At 43.1% G+C, this 22,881-nt stretch overlaps 2 protein-coding genes across 3 annotated transcripts in view; both read right to left on the bottom strand.

Moving 5' to 3' along the window:
• Window positions 1–95: 95 nt before the first annotated feature.
• LOC310851708 (phospholipase A2 inhibitor and Ly6/PLAUR domain-containing protein-like) lies at window positions 96–12,536 on the bottom strand. 2 transcript variants are annotated; one of them, XM_083754367.1, is made up of 5 exons: window positions 12,379–12,535; window positions 10,744–10,866; window positions 7,452–7,604; window positions 1,253–1,399; window positions 96–408 (listed from the first exon to the last, which is right to left on the bottom strand). In XM_083754367.1, exons 1-5 carry the CDS (start codon window positions 12,428–12,430, stop codon window positions 251–253), a joined length of 633 nt encoding a protein of 210 aa, XP_083610493.1. In that variant the 5' UTR covers window positions 12,431–12,535; the 3' UTR covers window positions 96–250. The 2 variants fall into 2 exon arrangements, with proteins under 2 accessions (XP_083610493.1, XP_083610494.1); XM_083754368.1 differs by lacking the exon at window positions 7,452–7,604 and having other exon boundaries at window positions 12,379–12,536.
• Window positions 12,537–21,398: 8,862 nt separating this feature from the next.
• The window catches only part of LOC310851709 (phospholipase A2 inhibitor gamma subunit B-like), a 36,095-nt gene continuing 34,612 nt past the window's right edge, over window positions 21,399–22,881 (bottom strand). The window contains exons 4-5 of the mRNA XM_083754369.1: window positions 22,419–22,565; window positions 21,399–21,757 (exon numbers count right to left, since the gene is read on the bottom strand). Of these exons, the coding sequence (XP_083610495.1) occupies window positions 21,600–21,757; window positions 22,419–22,565 (305 nt within the window). The 3' untranslated portion in view covers window positions 21,399–21,599. The remainder of the gene's footprint in view (window positions 21,758–22,418; window positions 22,566–22,881) is intronic.

Genomic DNA, 22,881 nt, shown 5'->3' with positions numbered 1-22,881 from the left:
ATTTCCCCCAACAAATGTTGCATTTGGATAAATGATACAACACACATTACTTGCCATATATATTTATTTTGGACATGATTCATTTGCACATGAAAGTCAAATACAGCCTGTCTTTAAGGAGGATCTTCTAGACTTCTGGAAAGAAAGCCTGGGAGTCCTCAGGCTGAGACCACCCCTGCTTCAACCACTAGGCCGCCAATTTCCATAAATGGTGGGTTCTTCTGGGCGGTGGAGGTTTGCCTTCCCTCACCTACAGCTCATTGGCATCCTCGTCCATTGCGTCAGTGCACTCAAATTGAGTGACCTCACATCCCAGTGATGTAAGATAAGACACCAGCATCTCCTGACCGTAGTCACACATACTAGCTGTTGCACAGCCTCGGAGAGCACCAATCAGGCTGCTTCCCCCTGTTGGAAAAAAAAAGCACACACATATTTTTGAAATCCAAAACCCTCCCCCTTAAACACAACAGTGGGCAACTTTTTTCAGACCAAGAGCTGTTTTCCAGTCTGGGTGACCTTATGGGAGGTCCACTGGCCAATGGAAACATATGTAAAATTCACCTTTACATGGCAGGCTATTTTATACATACATTCAACCCCGCCCCCCGTCCTCCCTCCAGGTAACCAAGAGTTCAGGGGCAACAATCCAGCCAGGCCAAAGCATACAGGTAGGGTATGAAGTGGGGCTTGTGAGGGGTGTGGCCTAGGGAGAGGAGGTGTGGCTAAGGAGGATCCAAAGGGCCAGAGAGAGAGAGTCCCAGAGGAGTGCCTTCGGCTCCTGGGCCTGTGGGTCTCCATCCTGCCCCCTCCAATTTAACGTGCAAATTTTAAGATGTATTTTTATTTAACAAAAACTATATTCCGCTTGATTGCAGTAAAAACTGCTAGGGGTTTACAAGAAATATTTACATTAGCAATAAAAGCAGTTAAAACCATTAAAACAGCAAAAGGGAATAGAGCATGTCCCTATCTGAATAGGCTTTTAAGGTGTTGCTGGGAAAAAAATGGAATAAACTGGTGCAGGGTTCCAGGCAAGAACTGCAGAAATCACTAGCCCTTCCCTGTATTCTCCTCCTCCTCCCACCTCCCTGTCCACACATCCCTCCTCCTTGGGCTCTCCTAATAACTTTCAGCACCCTTAATAAACAAAGTATCCTAGCATCTTTTAGGGGAAGCCATGACTGCTCAAAGTAGCATGATACTTCCTCAAAGATGGGGCCCTAGTTGCAGTCCATTATACAAGACTCACCATACTTCATGCGACCCCCAGCGAAGAAGCATTGATCCTCCTTATTTCTGCAGCTGACGGTCTTATTGCCCTCACACTCATCTGTCAGGATGGAGAAGCAACTCGGGCACTTCAGCCCATTGAGCTCCCTCGTCTCACTCTCAGGCACTGGAAAACAATCACCACACCACACCAGCATTGCAATTAGTCAATGTATTTCTTTTGCAGATGCAAACCACAACTTGCTGTATGTGAGGGGTGGGAATTATGCTTCCCCTTCCAAGATGGATGCGTACCACCTTCTACCACTTCTGCAAGTGGAGTGCTTCAGCCATGCTCCATTCATCCAGGACTACATTAAGGCATGGTGCAAGTGATTTCTAACTGGGGCCAAATTCACAGCATACATTTCAAGCAAAGGGATACCACTTTAAGCAATTGGGCTTAGCACTGAGCAGCATTGGGGGGCATTCTGAGAGACAAAATGGCAGCCACAGATGTACACAAACGATGATAAAATTCTACAGAATGGCCCTCTTCCCAAGAGCGGGAAAGAGAAAGAAAACTCTTAGTAGTTTTATCCTTAAAAATCACTTCTGGGAAAACATGTGCTTAGTTTTGGTAAAATAATGATTTCACCTAAGAAAAAATGCCAGCTAATAAGAACTATTGTGTGGGGTTTGTTTGTTAATCCATAGCTCTGTGAGGGGAATCAGGGTTTCCCAATTAACTCTCAGCACCCTTAAGAAACTACCACTCCCAGAATTCTTGGTCCTAGTGTTGTTATAGTGTTTACAATAAAAACATACACCAGGGTGTTGAGAATACTAAGGCGAACCACAAAATGGTGCCTCCTCCCAACAAGAAGGGAGGGGTGAGTGAAGATCTACATCAGGAACAAGGTTACAGATAGGTAGCCGTGTTGGTCTGCCATAGTCAAAACAAAAAAAATTCCTTCCAGTAGCACCTTAAAGAGCAACTAAGTCAGTTCTTGGTATGAGCTTTCGTGTGCATGCACACTTCTTCAGATACACTGAAATAGAAGTTTCCAGACCCTTCTATATAGTGAGAAGGTGGGGAGGGGTATTAATACCAAGAACTGACTTAGTTGGTCTTTAAGATGCTACTGGAAGGAATTTTTTTTTGTTTTATCAGGAACAAGGGAATGTGAACATCTACATCAGTAACAAGGGTGGGAGTAGACCAGAGTTCAAATCTGTACTTGAGCCACGAAACTTGCTGAGTGACCTGGGGCCAGACACTGCCCCTTAGCCTGACTTATTTCACATGGGTGTTTGAGGCTAAAATGGTGAGCAGGAGAGCCAGAAATGCCACCTCAAGCTCTTTGGACAAAAGAGTAGGGATGTAAATATCAGAATGTGCTGCAGGAGAGGGACTGTGAGTAACATCACACAAGGAATGTTTCTAGGACTAAGGTAAAACTGTGAAGCTCCCTTGTAATTTTTGCTCATGAATGCTGCATGTTGTTCAAGTAATCTTGTTATTGATACATGGTTTTTGGTTTTGTTCTATGTGCAGTTTTTCTTTTACTATGTTATGTTATTAAATAATGCAGATATCCTCTTAGAAAGCACTGTTCTGTTGGTGAAGGCAGAAGCCCATGTTGCGGATGTTTGTAGAAGGCCTGGCCAATCCAGAGGTATCATACTGCCTTCTCACTTGCTGGATCATCACCTTGTTGTGGTGAGTGGGCTTCCACATTCCTATGACCCGTGTGAGCGAAGCCATCAGGAATCCTGTACTCCTAACAGGGTCACCCAAGGCAGTAAGGTCAAAGGGAAGGAGCTAGACAAAGAATGATCCAAAAAGTCCTCAACGGCAGAACAGGTGGATGATAACTAGCGGTATGTTACAACAGCTGTGAAGGCAGATAAGGGCTGCAGCAGATAGGAATCTACCGGTTCATTGTGACTACTCATGCCATCGGAACAGAGCCCTACTGTGAATAATAATAATAATAATAATAATAATAATAATTTATTATTTGTACCCCACCCATCTGGCTGGGTTTCCCCAGCCACTCCGGGCGGCTTCCACAGAGGTAGATACATATTCAGTCACTCTGACCCAAGGAATGAGGCAGTTGAGCAGCTCGGAAGCTGTATCCATGACTGAGCAGCCCTTTTTAGGATCCACTCTGCTCACCCTGGAAAGGGGGAGGGGCTAGAAAAGGTGCCCTAAACATAGTCTGCCTCCCTTTCCCCCTGACTGGATGACTGCGCCCAGTGGGGTCACCACCTAGCGGTTGTAAAACACAATTGAATTTTGGAACATGGAATATACAGACTTTGTCAGATAACACAGATAGTGAGTGTTCTGAATGCAGAACTGCCATCATTGCAAGAGAGCTGCAATGTTTTGACATCACTATTGCAGCGCTTCAAGAGACTCAAAGAGCAGGCGAGGGACAACTGAAGGAAGAAAAAGGAGACTACACTTTCTTCTGGAAAGGTCTATCTGAAGAAGAACTTCGGATACATGGAGTAGGCTTTGCTATAAAAAATGATCTTGTGAAGCTCCTGTCAGAAGTCCCTACCGGCATTAATGAGTGACTCTCAACCCTTCGAATAAAGCACACCAAAAACCAACAGGCTACTCTTATAAGCGCTTATACACCAACACTGGATGCCGATGAAGACATTAAAGAAAATTTTTACTCTCAGCTGGATACCGTTCTATCAGAGATGCCTAAGGAAAATAAACTCATCCTCCTGGGTGATTTTAATGCAGGAGTTGGGTGAGATTTCAATTGGTGGCCTGAGACTATTGGGAAAGAAGGAATTGGCAAAAAACAGGAACTGAATCTTACTTTTGACGATATGTGCAGCGCACAACCTTGTTACTACCAACACACTCTGGCACCTCTTAGACCAGGGGTCAGCAACCTTTTTCAGCCATGGGCTGGTCCACCATCCCTCAGACCATTTGGTGGGCCAGACTAAATTTTGAAAAAAAAATACGACCGAATTCCTATGCCCCACAAATAACCCAGAGATGCATTTTAAATAAAGGCATACATACTGCTCATGTCAAAACACCAGGCAGGCCATACAAATAACCCAGAGAAGCATTTTAAATAAAAGGACACATTCTACTCATGTAAAAACACGCTGATTTCTGGACCGTCCACGGGCCGGATTGAGAAGGTGATTGGGCCACATCTGGCCCTTGGTCCTTAGGTTGTTTGCTGCTGTCTTAGACTATGTTATTGTCTGTGCTAAAGATCACCGTGATCTGCTCCTTACCAGAGGTAGGACGAGTGCCGACGACTGCTGGACAGATCACTGACTAATACGCTCCACAATGGCTATCAATATTATACTTTAACATAGGCTTCAAGGAAGGAAAACAAGGCGCAAAATGAACATCCAAGCCCTTCAAGATCCCGTTAAGTGGGATTGCTTCCAAATGACTTAAGGGCCATCTGCTTTCAGAATTCCCTGATAACATCGAGGAACACTGGACCAAGCTAAAAACATCCATTATTGCAGCCTGTGAACAAAGTCACAAAGACCATCTATGGGCGAATAAATAATGGCATATTCCCCCTACGCTCAGCAGACGGGATCACACTTCTAAAAGATAAAGAAGCTATTACACTGCTTTAAAGAACATTACTGACATCTCCTTAACTGTAACTCCCCCGTAGCTGCTGAGGTCCTCTCACAAATTTGCAAAAACAAGTTAGAGATGAGCTTGCAGTATCTCCAAATCTGGGAGAGTTATGTACAGCTGTTAACCATATGAAAAACAAAACAAAAAAAACAAAACAAAACAAGCAGACCTGAGGGGATACCTGCCAAAGTCTTCAAAGTGGGTGAAATTGAACTTACACAACAACTTCACCAGCTCATCAAAAAAATCTGGGAGAGAGAAGAGATCCCAGCAGACTTTATGGATGCCAAAATTATCTTCTTTTTTTAAAAAAGGTGACAGAACTGATTGCAGAAACTATTGAGGCATCTCTCTGTTAGTTGCAGGTGGTAAAATTCTTGCAAGGATCTTAGCAAACCATCTCTTAACAATATCCGAGGTGATTGTTCCTGAATCCCAAAATGGTTTTTGGCCTTCTAGGGGGACAGTGGACATGATTTTCACCACTCAACAGCTTCCAGAAAAATGCAGAGATCAAAACCAACCCCCGTATGTGCCGTTTTTTGACCTAAGGCTTTAGACACTGTAAATCTTAATGCCCTGTGGACTGTCCTTCTGAGAATTGGCTGCTCAGATAAATTTGTAAACATCATCCGACTCCTCCATGATAATATTACAGCAACAATCGCAGATAACAATGGCTTTCAAAGTGAACCATTCACAGTGGGATCAGGGGTTAAAGAGGGTTGTGTTATTGCCCCAACTCTATTCATTGTTTTCATTGCCATGATCCTACAAATGATCTGACAATTATCATTGTCGAAGGGAAACTCCCCACCGGAGTAGAAACCATATATTTAACAGATGGAAAGTTCTTCAATCTGAGCAGGCTGAAAGCAAAGAGTAAGGTTACAGAACTTCCATCATAGAGCTTCAGTATGCTAATGACAACATAGTGTGTGCACGCTCACAGGATGACCTCCAAACCATCCTAAATATCTTCCCAGAAGATTACAAAAAGTTTGGCCTGTCGCTCAACATCCCAAAAAACAAGTACTGCATCAACAAGTACAAATAACCCCTCTGCAGCTCCACAAATCCAACTCAATGGTGTAACGTTGGAAAATGTCAATCACTTCTTCTACCTAGGCAATTATCTTTCCACAAGGGCTAACACTTATGCCAAAATCCAGCATCCCTGAGCTCTGCGAGTGCAGCTTTCTGTCGATTGAAGTGCAGAGTGTCACAGGGAAACCAAAATGCTTGTTTACAAAGCTATTGTACTAACAACCTTACTGTATGCTTGTGAAACATGCACCACTTATAAACACCATCTCTAACTCCTCGAAAGATTTCATCAACGGTGTCTCTGAAATTTTTTACACATCACTTGGGAAGACACACAAACTAATATCAGTGTACTGGAAGAAGCAAATATCACCAGTGTTGAAGCAATGATTATTCAACATCATCTTCGTTGGACTGGTCATGTTGTGCAGATGCCTGATTAACTTAAAAATGGAGAGCATAATGCTGGTGGTCAGCAAAAGAGGTTTAAAGACGGTCTCAAGGCAAATCTTTAAAAATGAAGTATAAACACTGACAACTGGGAAACCCTGGCCTGCGAGCACTTCAATTGGAGAACAGCCTTTACCAAAGGTGTCATGGGCTTTGAAGACAAACTCAGGATGTAACGGAGAAATGTGCTAAGAGGAAGGCATGCTTGGATATCCACACCGTGATCAACTCCCACCCAGAAACCAATGTCCCCACTGTGGAAGGACGTGTGGTTCCAGAATTGGCCTCCACAGTCAATTACGGACTCATTGTTAAAACCGTGTTTATAAAAGAAAATCTAACTTGGCTACGAGTGATCGCCAAAGAAGAAGAAGAATCATACTGCCTTACCAGTCTGTCCCACTAAAAATATCTCTACAAATGCAAATGCATCAAAGAAAATGGGTCACTCTAGGTTTCAGGGCTAGAACTCTGGGAAACCAATGAGCCAGTGATGTGAAGTGGTTAGAAAGTTGGACTAGAATCTAGGAGACCAGGGTTCAAATTTCAATGTAGCCATGACACTTGCTGAGTGGCTTGGGACCAGGAACCATCTCTCAGCCTAACCTATTTCACAGGATGCTTTGAGGCTAAAATGGTGAGCGGGAGCTCAAGCTTTTTGGAGGAAAGCATAGGATGTAAATACCAGAAGCTGCTGCAGGAGAGGAACTGTGAGTAGCATTATGGGAGGGGTGTGTCTAGGACTAAGGTAAAACTGTGACGCTCCCTTGTAATTTTTGCTTATTGATATTTTGGGTTTTGTTCTATTAGTTCCCGCCACCCCCATACTATGGCTCCAATGCTTTCCTGCTGCTTCCCTCTGTCAGTGGCTCCTCCTTGTCCCACCAGTCTGAATCAGGTTTGAAATCTTTCCTAGTGTCACCCTCAGGCACCTCCTGGAGCGACTGGCTGCCACCGCTCCTCCTTGTCTAGCCAGTCACTGAGATCAGGATACTGCCCAAAACTTGTTTGTCTTTCTTTGATCTTTCTTTGATCTCTCTCATTACTTAAGTTTTGTGAGACCATATTTCCTGATGATGATACTTACTTTCGGGAGGTCCACTGTTGCACATATCTGTCTTGCAGCAGGAGGCCTTGCTCTGGATGTACAGTGATGAGGTTATGGAGGCACTGCCATAGGCTACAGCACACAACTCTGTCTTGATGCAGGACTTGAAAACCATTGTTGACCCCAAAAATGCTATAAAAGAATTGGAAAAGGAAATAACTAGACCTGGGGATAGGGCTGGTCCACCCATGAGGCAAGGGTTGATGATCACCTTATGTGGCAGGATCCAGAGGGGCAGGGGATCTGACCATCAAGAAAAGCATTGCCTGATGCTGCTGCCTTTGAAGCTGTGGTGTGATCCTTGGAGGCAAGATCTGTCACCTCCTCGTCAGTTCCTCTCCCCCATTTGAGCCAACCCATGTCCCTGTTATTCATGGCAGGGACCTTGGAGCTCCTTCCTTTTTCTTTTCAATATAATGTTTATTAAAATTTCTTTTTTCCTCTATAACAACCAAATAAAATTTCTTCATCACATATATCTTTGCTCAAATTGAGCTCTGACTTCCTCCTATCCCCCTCCCTGACTTCCATATGCAATCACTTTTATTTTGCATTTCTAAATCACCCTATTTACTTTATCTCCATACTTAAAAGACTTACTTCTAATATTTAGTAACAGGTATCAAATCATAACCTGTCCTTTTCAAACAGTTCATCTTGCTGGTTTCAGATTTCCCCCGTCAGTCTCGACGGCTCAGCGTATTCAATCATCTTTGTCTGGCATTCTTCCAATGTTGGAAGTTCCTACTGCTTCCATTTCTGGGCTAAACGTATCCTTTCTTCCATGGTAGCATACATAAATATATTTATGTCTTTTTGGGGGGAATTTCTTCACCTATGATCGCTAATAAAAAAGCCTCTGGTTTTTTTAATAAAAGTATTTTATATAACATATCTCAGTAGACTTTAATCTTAGGACACGTCCACCACATTTGAAAGGAATTCCCTTCCTTCTCCTTACAGTTCCAAAATACCTTATCTTAAGTTCTATACATTTTAGCAAATACCACCTTGGAGCTCCTTTCTGAGGCTCCCTCCGCCTCGCTGGTGCCCGTGCAGGCACACTGCCTCTTTCCTTGTGGGGTGGTCATTCGCAAAGCGCAGGATTCAAAGCCACCCTACCTGTGCCTTGCAGGGCTGCCTGCAGTGCCTGGCTGCCTTTGATTGGCAGAGTGGGCTCTGTCTTTCCTCCTGTGTTGAAAACGGCACCAGGTGGCAGCCAAGTCAGGCTCTTGCAGCTGGGGAGGGAGAGCACTTTAACTGAGTCCCCGCCCCACTACTGGCTCATGTGAGCCAGTGGTCATTTGTGGTTTTTGCAAAATTGCTTGGCTGAGGCGAGGGCAGCAGTGTGCTCTTAAGTCAAGCAGTTTAAGGAGGGAGGGAGGGAGGAACAAGATGTATAAGCCTTGTCCATGCAGCTTTTTTCTCCCAGTGCAAGTATATGGGACAGACCACAATGATGATTTCACATCGTTGATGAAACTGTCACCCCTCCTGAGTCCCTCTGCCTCCAGCTCCAGGCTGCAGCTTGTTTTGTTTTTCCTCAGCATGCTGGGTGCTGGAGGCAGAGGGACTCAGAATAGGCAGGGTTTCCTCCACCGATTTACTGCTGAGTGAAGCTGTCATCACGGTCTGCCCCTCATACCGGTCCTGGGGGGATATGTCAATAAATCGCCCAGGGCTAATCTTCAGTCACCCTTTCTTCCATTTCTGTGGGGTGGGAAACATTTCATGGTTTTCCTCAGGTATCCAGAGTGGATAAAGGTATCCACAGAGTGGATAAAATTCAATTTAAAAAATCAAAATAATCAGATTTTTAAATGTTTAAATAATCAGATTTTTAAATTTAAATTAGATTTTTTTATTTAAATCAGATTTTTTAAATTTAAATTGTGTTTTTTGAAAAAATGCTTTTGGAGGATCCCCCCCCCCCCAAGACAGTTTTCTATTTAAGTTATATTATAGTCCAAAGACTATCCTCATCAGGAAATAAGGATTTGTTTTAAGCTTTTCATGTGTGCTATAACTCCCTCTAAGGTTTTTCTTAAAAAATCGTTTAATCACATCAGTTAACAAACATGGATGCATATGCTATAATGTTATTGTTTTAGTTAAATAAATTATTTAAATTATTATTAATGAAATGATTATTTTTTCTCCTTCCAATAAAATACAGCAGAAAAGAAGTCCAAATATAAACAGTTAATTTATTAAACCTCACAAAAAATTCATAATTATTTGTCAATGTTTTTCTAATAGTATAACCAAATCAGTAATTTATGATATAACTTTAAAAACTACTCTGAAAATTTATTATTCCAAAAACAAAACCTTCATCTAGTTGTAAATATTAAGATTACACCAGCAAGAATGAGTCTTTATGTAAAAAAATGTTTTAAATTAAGTTTTACTGACTAGTGTTTTAAATTGTGATTTAAATCAAATCCTCCCTGTAACTGGACCAATGAGAGTTGATGCTGGAGCTCATAAAGGGAGCATGTACCACAGACAATTAGGAAGGGGCAATATGTCAGTGTCAGTTTCTCTTGGTTTCTTATTTTAAATTCATTTCTCCACATTTTCATATCAGTTTCCAACTCCTCATCCCCACCATCAACATTTAGTGTGAATGTTATTTTCACTCTTAGGTCCTATCTGCAGGGTCATACTGATTTAAGTAGTTATGTTTTCCCCCATGGGGGTGGGGGGATGTTTGTTGACCATATTGGCTGTGAATCCTGACGGACTAGCTCTCTGCCTTGCAGGTCATTTTTCACTTGGCCTGGGAGATGGGAACCTGATAGACTGACTCCAACTACAAAAGCTGAGGCTGCTGAACCGACACTTGGGTTGGGGTATTGTTTGGCTTGTTTTGTTGCTGTTACTGATATCCATCTTTTCTATCTTTATTTTTAGCTCTTCTTATGAATTTGGTGACTGTTGCTTCATTTTGTTGTAGGTTCTTATATGCACACTTTACCCTAGTATGTGCATTTGTATATTGATTACATGGCTGGGCAACTGAATTGCAAAAATGGGAGAAGGGTAGATTCTGAAGGATGTTTTGTTTTGCTCTGCCAATTGAGTAAACACACCTTTAAATATGAACTGACTTGGATTTCTTCCCTGCTCCTACAGGCAATGCAGAACCTACAACACTTCTTTATGAAAAGTCTTTTTCAGTGGTTTGTGGCTAAGATATGGCCTTAGAAAGTGAGTCAGGGGGTTTATGTTTTGGTGATCAAAGAGGTTGAAAGTTCTTCTCACTTACACAGTTTGCCAACTCCAAGGGCAGACATGCAGGACTGGTCACTGGACTCGTCACACTCCTCAATCGTGGCATTTTTGCAATCTTTTCCTTGACCGAAACAAGCCTCACATGTCAGAGTTGCCACTGCAGACAGGGAAAAATGGGTTTAGAAAACTTTAGTAACTGTGTAGGAAGAATAGGTCTGCGTAGGTCCTGCAGTACATGAACACAACACTTTCTGCTACAAACTCCATCTTACGAGAGGTAGCAAAGGCCACCAAATTTGATAGCTTCAAAAGCGGACTGGATAAATTCATGTTTACCATTCGCAATTGATATATTTTTTCTGCAACATTGGAGGCACTACGTGACTACTAGTTTCTGCAAACTAGTATATATTCCTTCTGTAGTTCTTAAAATCTGTGAATGGGGGTGGGCCTTGCATAGACCAGAGAATGATTGTTGAAGATGACTCCTGCAGTCTAAGGGAGAGGACCAGTAGAGAAGGTGTGGGGTAACCTTTAACCCTCCCGAAGTTGTTGTACTACAACTCCCATCAGCACCAGCAAACATGACAGACTCTGGTAAGCACATCTGTTACCCCTGGAACCTGACTCCACTCAGAGATTGGGGTTCTGTGTAACACCAGCCAACTAAAAGATTTCATGGGGGGGGCAGGATAATTCCACTCTGAAATATGAGAAGAATTGTCCCTATAGATTGTGTGCTATCCTATCATAAGTTTCTACAAATGTAAGCAACTTACTCTTTGCTTTAAATCAGGCATGGCCAAAGTCCATTTCAGGGGCCCCCTGGTCAGTTTAATCCGGTCCCTGTGCAGTTTATTTTCCTGGGGTAAAATCCTGAAAAAACCTCAACAACTTCAGTCCTAAAAAATGCTCAACAATTTTGGTTGGCCCTTTGGTCAGCCCCCATGGCTTTTCTCTTCATCAGATCTGGCTCTCTTTGAAAAAGGTTTGGACACCACTGCTTTAAATTTAAGCTAGGATTCTGGTTTATTGAAGAGTGAACTAGTGCCTCTTTTGCAACTTCAGTCCTAAAAAATGCTCAAAAACTTTGGTCGGCCCCCACAGCTTTTCTCTTCATCAAATCTGGCCCTCTTTGAAAAAAGTTTGGACAGCACTGCTTTAAATTTAACCTAGGACTCTGGTTTATTGAAGAGTGAACTACTGCCTCTTTTGCTCCCCCAATGTACTTGGGGATGCCACACCTCTGTATGCATTTGGTAAAATAAAGATTTAAGATTGAGAACAAAGTTTCAGGAGGAAGGGGCAGAATTTGAGTGGACGATGAGGCAAGCAAACAGGAAAAAAGTTCAAGAAACATACTCTTTGTTGTAGATGAAACCTAGGATTCTGGTTTATCCAAGAGTGGGCAACTGCCCCCATTGCTCCCCCAATGGACTTGGGGATACTACACCTCTCAGTATGTATTTGGTTAAATAAAAACAAATATAAACATTGGGAAGAAACTATCTAAGATTGAGGATCCCTTGTAGGTTGACCATATGCTTTATTCCGCTCCCTTTCAAAGGAACCACAAGTCCTTGTTCCTTTCTTCTCCTGCTTTAATGGCTGACCCCCCACTTAGTTCCTTCCTGGAAATGATCAGCACAGCAGTTGTGGTTCTGCTCACCTGGATTCAGAAGGGTCAAGAGGAGGCAGGAGATCAGGAGTGTCTTCATCATTCTAGAGAGCTGAAGAGCCAGGAAGGCGTTCGAGAACAGCACTGGGCTGAGCAAGGAACTGATGCATGAAGAGGCTTAGTTGGAGGAATTTATAGGAGATTACAAGAAGCACTTTGGCAGCACCCAGGAACAATGGGTTCAGGACAGTGTCCCAAATTTTTAGAAGTCTAATCATGCTATTCTATAATTTAAAGCACAGATTTGAAAACCAATTAAATTTCTTCCTCCTTCCAATAACTCCAAGGACACGTCCCTCCTAATCTGTGCCAGCGTCCTGGATGTGGGGAAACGAGTCCCATCAGGTTACAGCACTGAAATTGGATTAAGTTTCTGGAAGCCAAGGCATTTTCTCTGACAGCATGAACTTTTTTGAAAGGGGGACAAATGTCTGTCTGCAGTTTCCCTTGTGGTACAGTAATAAAATGAGTGTGAGCTCTCTGACTTATTTTTTAGCTTTTATCTTTCAAATTTGTTTTAATGAGTATAGAAACCTATTAACTTTTAACCTTAGTTTTTAGTTTTTAGTTTTAGTGTTAACTAGTAAGTAGGAGGACGCCTCTTTCTATCGAGGAAACAACCATTGACCCTGAAACTTGGGGCGGCTGCATGAAGAGAGAAATGACTAAGCAATTATACAGCCCTGCTTGTGGGAGAGGAACTGGGAAACGTATCAGAGATTCCAGAGATTTAGACGACACAGAGGAACTGAGATGCCTGCCTCTTGCTAAACAAACAAAAATTAGTGAATCTGAAAGTACAAAGGGTATTTTTAATATTCCGGTTTCAAACTCTTTCACACTGCTAGCAGAGATGAATAACGAGGAAACCATTTCGAAAGAACCTTTTGATAACCTGCCTATTAAACCTTCAAGCAACAATAATACTGGTATCCACTTGTATGACTGCACTAGAGCCCGTGAAAGTTGCATTGATGAGATACTATTTGAACACTTGACTACTCTAGACCTAGCTGCTAAAACAGTGGACTATATCTTTAAATACATAAAAGACATCCGAGGATCCTTGGAGAAGATTATCTCGCTTGTATCCCTAACAGGTAAAGACAGTTCCCCTGATGTACCACCTGAGAGGAAACCCATACAAATGTCCAGAGCACCCATTTTACCTCACACCTCCTGTATAATTTCTCAAGTTGCTGGCAATCAGAAAAGTGAGCAAAGTGAGAAAAATAAGAAGGAACAACACTATGCACCTCCTTACAAACTGCTGCTGCAAGCTACCAAAATCTGCTTAACGGTTTGCCCCTTTAGAGGCAAGGTGATAAACTGGCATTATAAGAGTGATATAAGGAGACACCTAGCGGAGCTCCTGGGGGTAATCCCTAGCTCTATTGACCTGAAGCATACTGACCATATTAGCAGCAGACCTCAGAGGCAGAGAGTGCTGCTCTCCTTTAAAACCAAAAAGCTCCCTTTACTTATTATGTCCCCAAGAAGCCTTCTAATTAACTATGGAATCCTTGCTACAAGAGTCTTTACCAATACCAAGATCTGCCCCCTCTTACCAAACTGCTTGTTCAAAAAGAAAGCAGACAAGTCTGAGGGTCCGCCAATTGCCACGACTCCAACTCCCCTGGCCGCAGATCTAATTAGCTGGACTGCCCCCCCCGCCTCCACTGACAAAGGCTATACATCTGGAGAATTCTACGGAGCGTGAGTTACTTCTATCCTTCTCCCAATTGCCAAAACTGGAGCGAACAGAGATAACGGACAGACTGGACGAGTTGCTACTCTGTCTCCGTAACTCAGAAGATCATGCTCATGTAAATAAGATGAATTCCTCACCAATTGAAGAGCAGTCTACACAAGCCCAAGTGGAACCCGTTTTAACGACCCTTGATCTGCAACCTGGCTGTACACGGCCTCGGGATGTCAAGCCCGGGCAGGATACAGTGGAAGATTCGACAACCCTCTGGTCAAACTCGGAAGCTGTGGCAAGACTGAATGCTCTTTTGGAGGCAAACCGAAAAGGATGTCTTCCACCTGCCTTACACTGCATGTTCCCTACAGCAACCGCTGACCCAAAAGGTCCACCCCTCTCAATCTTAGAGCATACCTTAAATGCAGAGTCTATGGACCTGTCGTTAAGTGATACTCCCGTGCACCAGAATCCATCCCTGCAGCTACCAAAAATTAAGCCTCAATCCATGGCTGCTGCTGCGGTAAGTGGTGTTTGGAAATTGCCGGGTAAGCAAGCTACAATTACTTCCTTCTTCCAGCCTATTGCCCCCCCCCCTCGCCACATGCATTCCCAGGTGGATTCTGCTGTGCTGGTTCCGCAAGGCCCAGCATGACTCGAAGGGGTGACCAGGAGATCACTTACTTTCTTATCCTGGAATGTAGCTGGCATTAAACCTAAGCTGATGGACCCATCCTTTGTCGCCTACATAAAAGGCAGTCGTATTCTTTTACTGCAAGAGACCTGGGCTTGTGAGGGCTTCTCCTTATCAGGGTATAAGGGCTTCTATCTGAATGCACAACAGAATTCACTATCACCTGGTAGACCACAAGGTGGGTTGGCTACCTTAGTTTCTTTGGCCTTAAATCTGCAGGTGGAACAAATCGACATCCAGTCGTCATCCATGCTGGGTGTAAAGCTACAAACAGCGGAGGAAGTGTTCGTGGTGATTAATGTTTATTTGCACCCAACCTACAAGAAAAACCTGGTGGACCAAAGATGGAGGGGAATTCAACTGATTCTTGAAACTCTCCTAGAGAAATATCCTGAAGCCACCTTTCTAGTTGCAGGAGATTTCAATGGCCGATTGTCTCACTCTGATAAATCATTATTTGCTAAATATAATAAATATCCCCCACTACCCATTTTAACCTCAGACCTTTTACCCAGGAACTTTAAAGACAGTGTTGCTACATACGCAGGTTTTAAATGTAGACAAACTTTGATGGCTCTTAATTTTCACCTTCTAAACGGAGCTCTCAGTTCTGATTACCCTGCCAAATTTACTTTCTGGTCAGGCTCCCGAGCCTCTACCATAGATTTTATTTGGACATCAGTAGACCTAGTTCCCAAAATTTCCAACTTTAGGGTGGTAACGAGGCTGGAAAGTGACCATTTTCCATTAGAATTCTCTCTGACCCTGGATGGAGAATTGGCTACCTATTCCTGTGTGCCTATTACAAATAACTAGCTTCAGATGAGGCCCACTGCCTTAAAATGGACCGACAATTTGGCTCAACGGATAAATGAACTCCTTTGGTCTGACCAACTGCAAGAGACAAGGGACTCCCTTGTCCAGGTAGTTGAGCCACTGCCAATATATGACAATTTAGTAGAACTGCTAAAACCTTTGTTGGCTAAGGCCTCGGTAATGAATAGTAACCATTTCTCACATAAAAAGTGGTTTGACAAGGAATGTAGACACTTCAAGAACAACCTATATAATGAATTCTTGGCATATAGGGCATCAAATGACCCCGCACCTAGCAGTCACCTTATGAACCTCAAGAGAAGGTATAAAGCACTATTAAAGGAAAAGAAGCTTGCGGCAGAAAGAAATGATTGGAATAACCTTCTAAAAGCTGCAGAAAATAGAAATCCCTCCTCCTTTTGGCACCAAATTTCTCAATACCTGGGTAGACTGTGGTCAAGGATAGAACCCCAAATTTCAGCTGACACCTGGGAAAGCTTCTTCTCTGATTTATATGCAGCTCACGCTGCCAGCGGAGGAAGGATAGAATTGGCCCCCTTGCCTGAGTGGGAACCTGTTACCGGCTCTGAAGTGGAAACACTTATAGGTCAATTTGAGCCGGGCAAGGCACCCGGAGACGATCTTATTTCCATAGATGTTATTAAAGCCAATAAGGATTGGTGGTGTCCACCCCTAGCAGCTCTTTTTACTTATATAAACAAAACAGCACAATTTCCTCCAAGCTGGAACTCTGCACTGATTGTGTTAATTCACAAGAAAGGGCCGTGCACAGACCCGGCTAATTTTAGACCAATTAGCCTGCTAAATGTTATCGGGAAGATCTATTCAAGATTTCTACTTAACAAATTAACGACCTGGATGGAAAGCAACAATATCATCGCAGAGGAACAGGCGGGTTTCCGCCCTGGAAGATCAACAACAGACCAAATCTTAATCCTAAATCACTTGGCCACCAAGTACGCTGACAATGGCCTAAAAGCCCTCCACGTCGCCTTTATAGACTTTAAGCAGGCCTTTGATCTAATTCCCAGGAACCAGCTATGTGCAAAATTGGCAGCGACATCTATCGACCGCCGCCTTCTCCTGCTGATTATTAATTTGCATACAAATACCTTCCTGAGGATTAGGCTAGATAGCAAGGGGCTAGTCTCCAATCCGGTTGCCACCACTAGAGGGGTAAGACAGGGCTGTTTGCTTGCCCCTGCTCTGTTTAATTTCTATATTAATTCGCTAGTGGTGCATATGGCAAATGCTGATTTCCATCCACCAAAACTGGCAGGACGAGCCTTGAATGTCCTACTGTATGCAGACGATGCCGCCCTATTAGCTACCTCCCCCATCGGATTAAGGAGGATGCTTCGAGCTCTTCATGAGTATGAGACCCAACACGAGCTCCAACTAAATTATGCCAAGACCAAAATAATGGTCTTTGCTGCTCGACTGAAACCTAATTTATGGTCAATTAATGGTATTCCTTTAGAGCAGGTCAGTTGTTTCAAATACCTGGGTCAGGTTGTAAGATCAAATAGGTCCTTCTTGGCGCACAGAGAATACATAGCCTCAAACGCATTGAAAGCAGCCTTGGTGATTAGAACCCTGTACTCCAAGAAACAGGCACAAACTGTCAAAGTTGCCTTGCAACTCTTTAAAATGAAAGTCCTCCCTCTTCTGCTGGTGGGCATTGCCTTGGGCTCACGTAGGGACTATGAAAAATTGGAATCTATCCAAACCCAATTCCTCAGGGCCATACTCAGGATCCCCCCCTCCGTGGCAGGTGCGATCATGAGATTGGAAACCGGTTGTCAAGCCTTTAGGTATGTGGCCCTGAAAGCGAAGTTATGGCTATGGCTCAAGCTCTGTTTCAGACCGGTGGGTTTGGCCCCCTTGATTCTGAGGGATAACTTTAAATCTCCATGGGAAGGGGAGATAGTGGAGGAAGTGCAGAAGTGCGGGTTGTCCTCCCTTTATATAGAGTCCATGATGTATAGCCACGCAAAGGCGGTGATCGCCCAAAGATTAAGGGATATTGCCAGACAGGAGGACATAGCCTGTGTGAAACCTGGGTTGTTTCTGGGGGAGCAGATGTATCGGGCTGCTCCAGCTCGCTACCTGGCGGATATCCACTACGTGGAATACCGCAGACTATTTACTGCGGCTAGGCTGAATGTTCTTGACTCGGCGGTTCTGAAGGGAAGATATGGAGGAGTCCCATATGACCAGAGATTATGCCATTGTGCGTTGGGTGAGGTAGAATCCACAGAGCACATTTTACTGAGCTGTCCCTTCTACAACGATTTAAGACAGTATCTTATAACCCCATACTTACTCCAGCTCAGTCCCCGACAAAGAGGAAAGCAGACAGCATATCTAAATACGTCTTCTGGGAAAACAACTTTGTCAGTGGCTAAATTCCTTTTCCTGGCACTCAAGTGTCGGAAACATATAACTGAATGCTTTGATGTGGGTTATCTGTGAGAGGTTTACTACTATGGCCCTACCTTATTTATGTACCCCTATGATGATTTAGTTTATGATTCTGTATTGTGTTTTATCTCTGACTATCGGTCGAATAAAGGAAATTGATTGATGGTTTCCCTTGTGGTACAGTAATAAAATGCACAGTGACTTGGATCCCCTCACTCCCATTAAATGCAGTTGCATTTGGGGTAAATCAATCTCTTCCCCTTTCCAAGAGCTCCAAGGACATGTCCCTCCCTAAACCTGTGGCACCTTCAATTTCACCACCCAGGAAGTGAAGCCCCATCAGGTGACACCAAAATTCAAAGCTCAGCAGTGAAATTGGATTAGATTTCCAGACGTCCAGGCAATTTTGCCAGATTTCTCTGATAGTCAGAATCATGAATTTATTTATTTTTGGTAAGGGGAGACAAGTGTCTGTCCAGTTTCCTTTGTTGTACAGTAATAAAATGCACAGTGACTCATGATCTAGATTTCCTCTGTCCCATTAAATTCACTTGTTTGGGGTACAGAATTGGTCCACTTGCTCTTTATAAATAAGTTGGTTAGAGATAAGAGAGTCCCATGGACTGCAAAAAGATCAAACCTATCCATTCTGTTTTGTTTTTTTAAATTTTTTAAAAATAATATTTATTCAAGTTTTAAAGGTTACAAAAGGAAAAAAGAAAAAACACCAAATTAAGCAAAAAAGGCAATACATCACAATAAATAAAAACAAACAAAAAAGAAACAAAAAACCAACAACAGAAAAATACAAACAATTAAAAAACAAATCAAATTATCCCATAACTTATCTTTCATTTGCTTGTTTCCTTGACCTCCTCACACCTCCCTTTTTTGTATTCTAGTTCAGTTAGATATTTCAGCAAATCCTTTCCATCTTTGTTTTTATCCTAATAATTTATCTTAATATACTGTAATTTTACATTCTCTTCTTTCACCAATTAACAATCCATTTTTACTTAGTCCTTTATAACATTTCTGCTAAAACCACATAACTTCATTCCAGCTTCCTTCTAACATTCCTTAATTTTACAATGTTTCTGTAAGTAAACTTTAAATTTCTTCCAATCTTCTTCCACCGACTCCATTCTGAAGAAATCAGCCCTGAGTGCTCACTGGAAGGACAGATCATGAAGCTGAGGCTCCAATACTTTGGCCACCTCATGAGAAGAGAAGGCTCCCTGGAAAAGGCTCTGATGCTGGGAAAGATTTAGGGCAGAAGGAGAAGGGGACGACAGAGGACGAGATGGTTGGAAAGTGTTCTTGAAGCTACCAGCATGAGTTTGACCAAACTGCAGGAGGCAGCGAAAGACAGGAGTGCCTGGGGTGCTCTGGTCCAGGGGGTCATGAAGAGTCAGACACGACTAAACAACAACAGAGTTAAGAGCAGGTGCGGGGATTGCATGTCTGTGTCCAGAGGAGCTTGCCGATTTTAGGGACTATCTTTTACTGGGGCTGGATATACACTAGCACAGCACCACGTCCTTTGCTTTTGTTTCACTTGTGATGCTGATAAAAGTCAAAGACAGTGTGAATGATGCGGATTTGGCATTTGGACAATGAGAGAGGGAGAGATGTATATATTGGTGTAATATATAATGTTGCTATATAATTTACTGTCAGCTTAGATTCTTCACATTGTTTCTTCTAAGAAGGATGGGACTCCCAGATGTTGGTAATCACAATGGAGAAGGTGGGGAGAGTGACATTGGACTCATGTCCTCTTCCTTCACCATCCTCTTCTTCATATTATAAGTTAATTATTATAAGATGATGTACCGATGTTATTTAACTCTAAAGAGCTTAGATCGAACATATAAGAATGTACCAAAAAAATGTTGGAAATGTAAGAATTGCAAGGGGTCATTCTGTCACATGTGGTAGACCTGTAGGAAGGCTAAGCTCTTTTGGGGCATGATATATAATGGGGAGGGGGTGGATTCAAACTGACTTTTCCAAGAGTCCAGAACCCTTCTGGCAGGGGATATTGGTCAGCAAAATTCCAACTCTGTTTATGTATCCAGCTGTATTCATGTATGCAGGTACAGTGGCAAAGGATCTTTATGCTCAGAAGTGGAAAGTTGTGAGAATAACAAGAAAAGAAGAATGAATGGTGAAAGCATTAGAATTGGATTTTAATATTCTGCTGGAAGCCACCCAGAGTGGCTGGGGAAACCCAGCCAGATGGACGGGGTATAAATAATATATTTATTATATTATTATTATTATTATTATTATTATTATTATTATTATTATATGCAGAGATGGCAAAGGTAAAGCAGGAGAGACTGCTAAAACGGAGGCCCTTCCCCACATAATGCCACTTTCAAAAAAATTTCTGGCTACGTGTCACTCTGTTTCTGAGACAGTGGCACTTGTTGCCAATTTTCTTCCAGGTCACATTCAAGGTGCTTATGTTTATTTCCACAGATACCTGAGCAATGTGAGCCCAAGGTGCCTTGAGGAGTGTGCATTCCCTCACCTCAAGCAGTGAGATCCTTTGATTGGGGCAATTCTTGTAGCTCCCTACACATCTGAGGTTTAGTCAGCCTTCAATTCACAGGAAGCCTTTAGTGCAACAGGACAGAGAAAAGCTTTTATTCCTTTTTCATAACACTAGAATTTTTGGGCAGCCAATGGCAGTGAATGTTGGAAGATCTGAGAAAGATGGAAGAAAGTGCTGCTTGAAATAGCAGATAGTTAAACTCTGGAATTTGCTCTCAGGAAGTAAAGATGGACAGCAATGTGGATGTGCTTGATTGAGGATTAGAAGAAAATAATGGAGGATAAGGCTATCAATGGCTACTAACCAAGTTGGCCATGTTCCTCCTCAAATGTTGGAGACAGTATTCCTGTGAATGTCAGTTGGTGGGAATCACAAGCGGGGGGACGGGATGGGGACAACTGGTGTTGCTGTCCAGTCCTGCTTTGAGGCTTTGCACAGGCATCTTGCTGGCCATTTCGACAACAGGGTTCTGGAACAGCTGGACTGGTTCAGCAGGAGGATGCAAGCTGTGCCAGTTGAAGCTTGTGGGAAATCTAACATTAGCACAAATCTTGTTCGCCTCAAAGTGGAAAGGGATGCTTTGGTGGGGGTTACATAGCATGGCTGCTGTGGTGAAATGGGATGTACTACTCCTGACAACAAGGGAGCCCAAAGTGGACACAAATAAATTTGACATGGAAGGCTGGCCAGGGATTTCAAACCTGAAATCTAGCTCCCATCTCGAAGCACTATTATTTCCCCCAACAATTGTTGCATTTGGATAAATGATACAACACACATTATTTGCCATATATATTTATTTTGGACATGATTCAATGACTTCATTTGCACATGAAAGTCAAATACAGCCTGTCTTTGAGGAGGAGCTTCTAGACTTCTGGAAAGAAAGCCTGGGAGTCCTCAGGCTGAGACCACCCCTGCTTCAACCACTGGGCCGCCAATTTCCATAAATGGTGGGTTCTTTTGGGCGGTGGAGGTTTGCCTTCCCTCAGCTACAGCTCATTGGCATCATTGTCCGTTGCTTCAGTGCACTCTAATCGAGTGATCTCATATCCCAATGATTTAAGATAAGTCACCATCATCCCCTGACCGTAGTCACACATACTAGCTGTTGCACAGCCTCGGAGAGCACCCGTCAGCGTGGTTTCCCCTATTGGAAAAAAACCACATACATATTTTTGAAATTCAAAACCCTCTCCCTCAAACATAAGGGTGGGCAACTCCCTCAAACAGAAGGGCCAGAGAAAGAGAGAGAGAGTCCTAGAGGAATGCCTTTGGCTCCAGGGCCTGTGGGTCTCCATCCTGCCCCCTCCAATTTAAAGTGCAAATTTTTAGATGTATTTTTATTTAACAAAATCTATATACCGCTTGCTTGCAGTAAAAACTGCTAAGGGTTTACAAGAAATATTTACATTAGCAATAAAAGCAGTTAAAATCATTAAAACATTTAAAACTCAATCGAATGAACAGCAAAAGGGAATAGAGCATGTCCCTATATGAATAGGCTTTTAAGGTGTTCCTGGGGAAAAAATGGAATAAACTGGTGCAGGGTTCCAGGCAAGAACCCCAGAAATCACCAGCCCCTTCCCTGTATTTTCCTCCTCCCACCTCCCTGTCCACACATCTCTCCTCCTTGGGCTCTTGCCCATCCCAGACACTCTGTGAGGGCAACGTGGGTCTCCTAATAACCTTCAGCACCCTTAATAAACAAAGTATCCTAGTGTCTTTTAGCAGAAACCATGACTGCTGAAAGTAGCATGATACTTCCTCAAAGATGGGGCCCTAGCTGCACTCCATTATACAAGACTCACCGAACTTCACGAAACCCCCAGCGTAGAAGCATTGATCCTCCTCATTTCTACAGCTGACGGTCTTATTGCTCTCACACTCATCTGACAAGATGTTGATGCAACTGGGGCACTTCAGTCCATTGAGCTCCCTTTTCTCACTCTCAGGCACTGGAAAACAATCACCACACCACACCAACATTGGAGTTAGTCAATGTATTTCTTTTGCAGATGCAAACCACAACGTGCTGTATGTGAGTGGTGGGAATTATGCTTCCCCTTCCAAGATGGATGCGTACCACCTTCCAACCACTTCTCCAAGGGGAGTGCTTCAGCCATGCTCCATTCATCCAGGGCTACATTAATGCATGGTGCAAGAGATTTCTCACTGGGGCCACATTCACAGCATACATTTCAAGCAAAGGGGTACCTCTTTAAGCAATTGGGCTTAGCACTGAGCAGCATTGGGGGGCATTCTGAGAGATAA

Source organism: Podarcis gaigeae, assembly GCF_964106915.1.
Source record: "Podarcis gaigeae genome assembly, chromosome: 8".
Classification (NCBI taxonomy): Eukaryota; Metazoa; Chordata; class Lepidosauria; order Squamata; family Lacertidae; genus Podarcis; species Podarcis gaigeae.
This window is presented reverse-complemented; position numbering and strand designations above follow the sequence as displayed.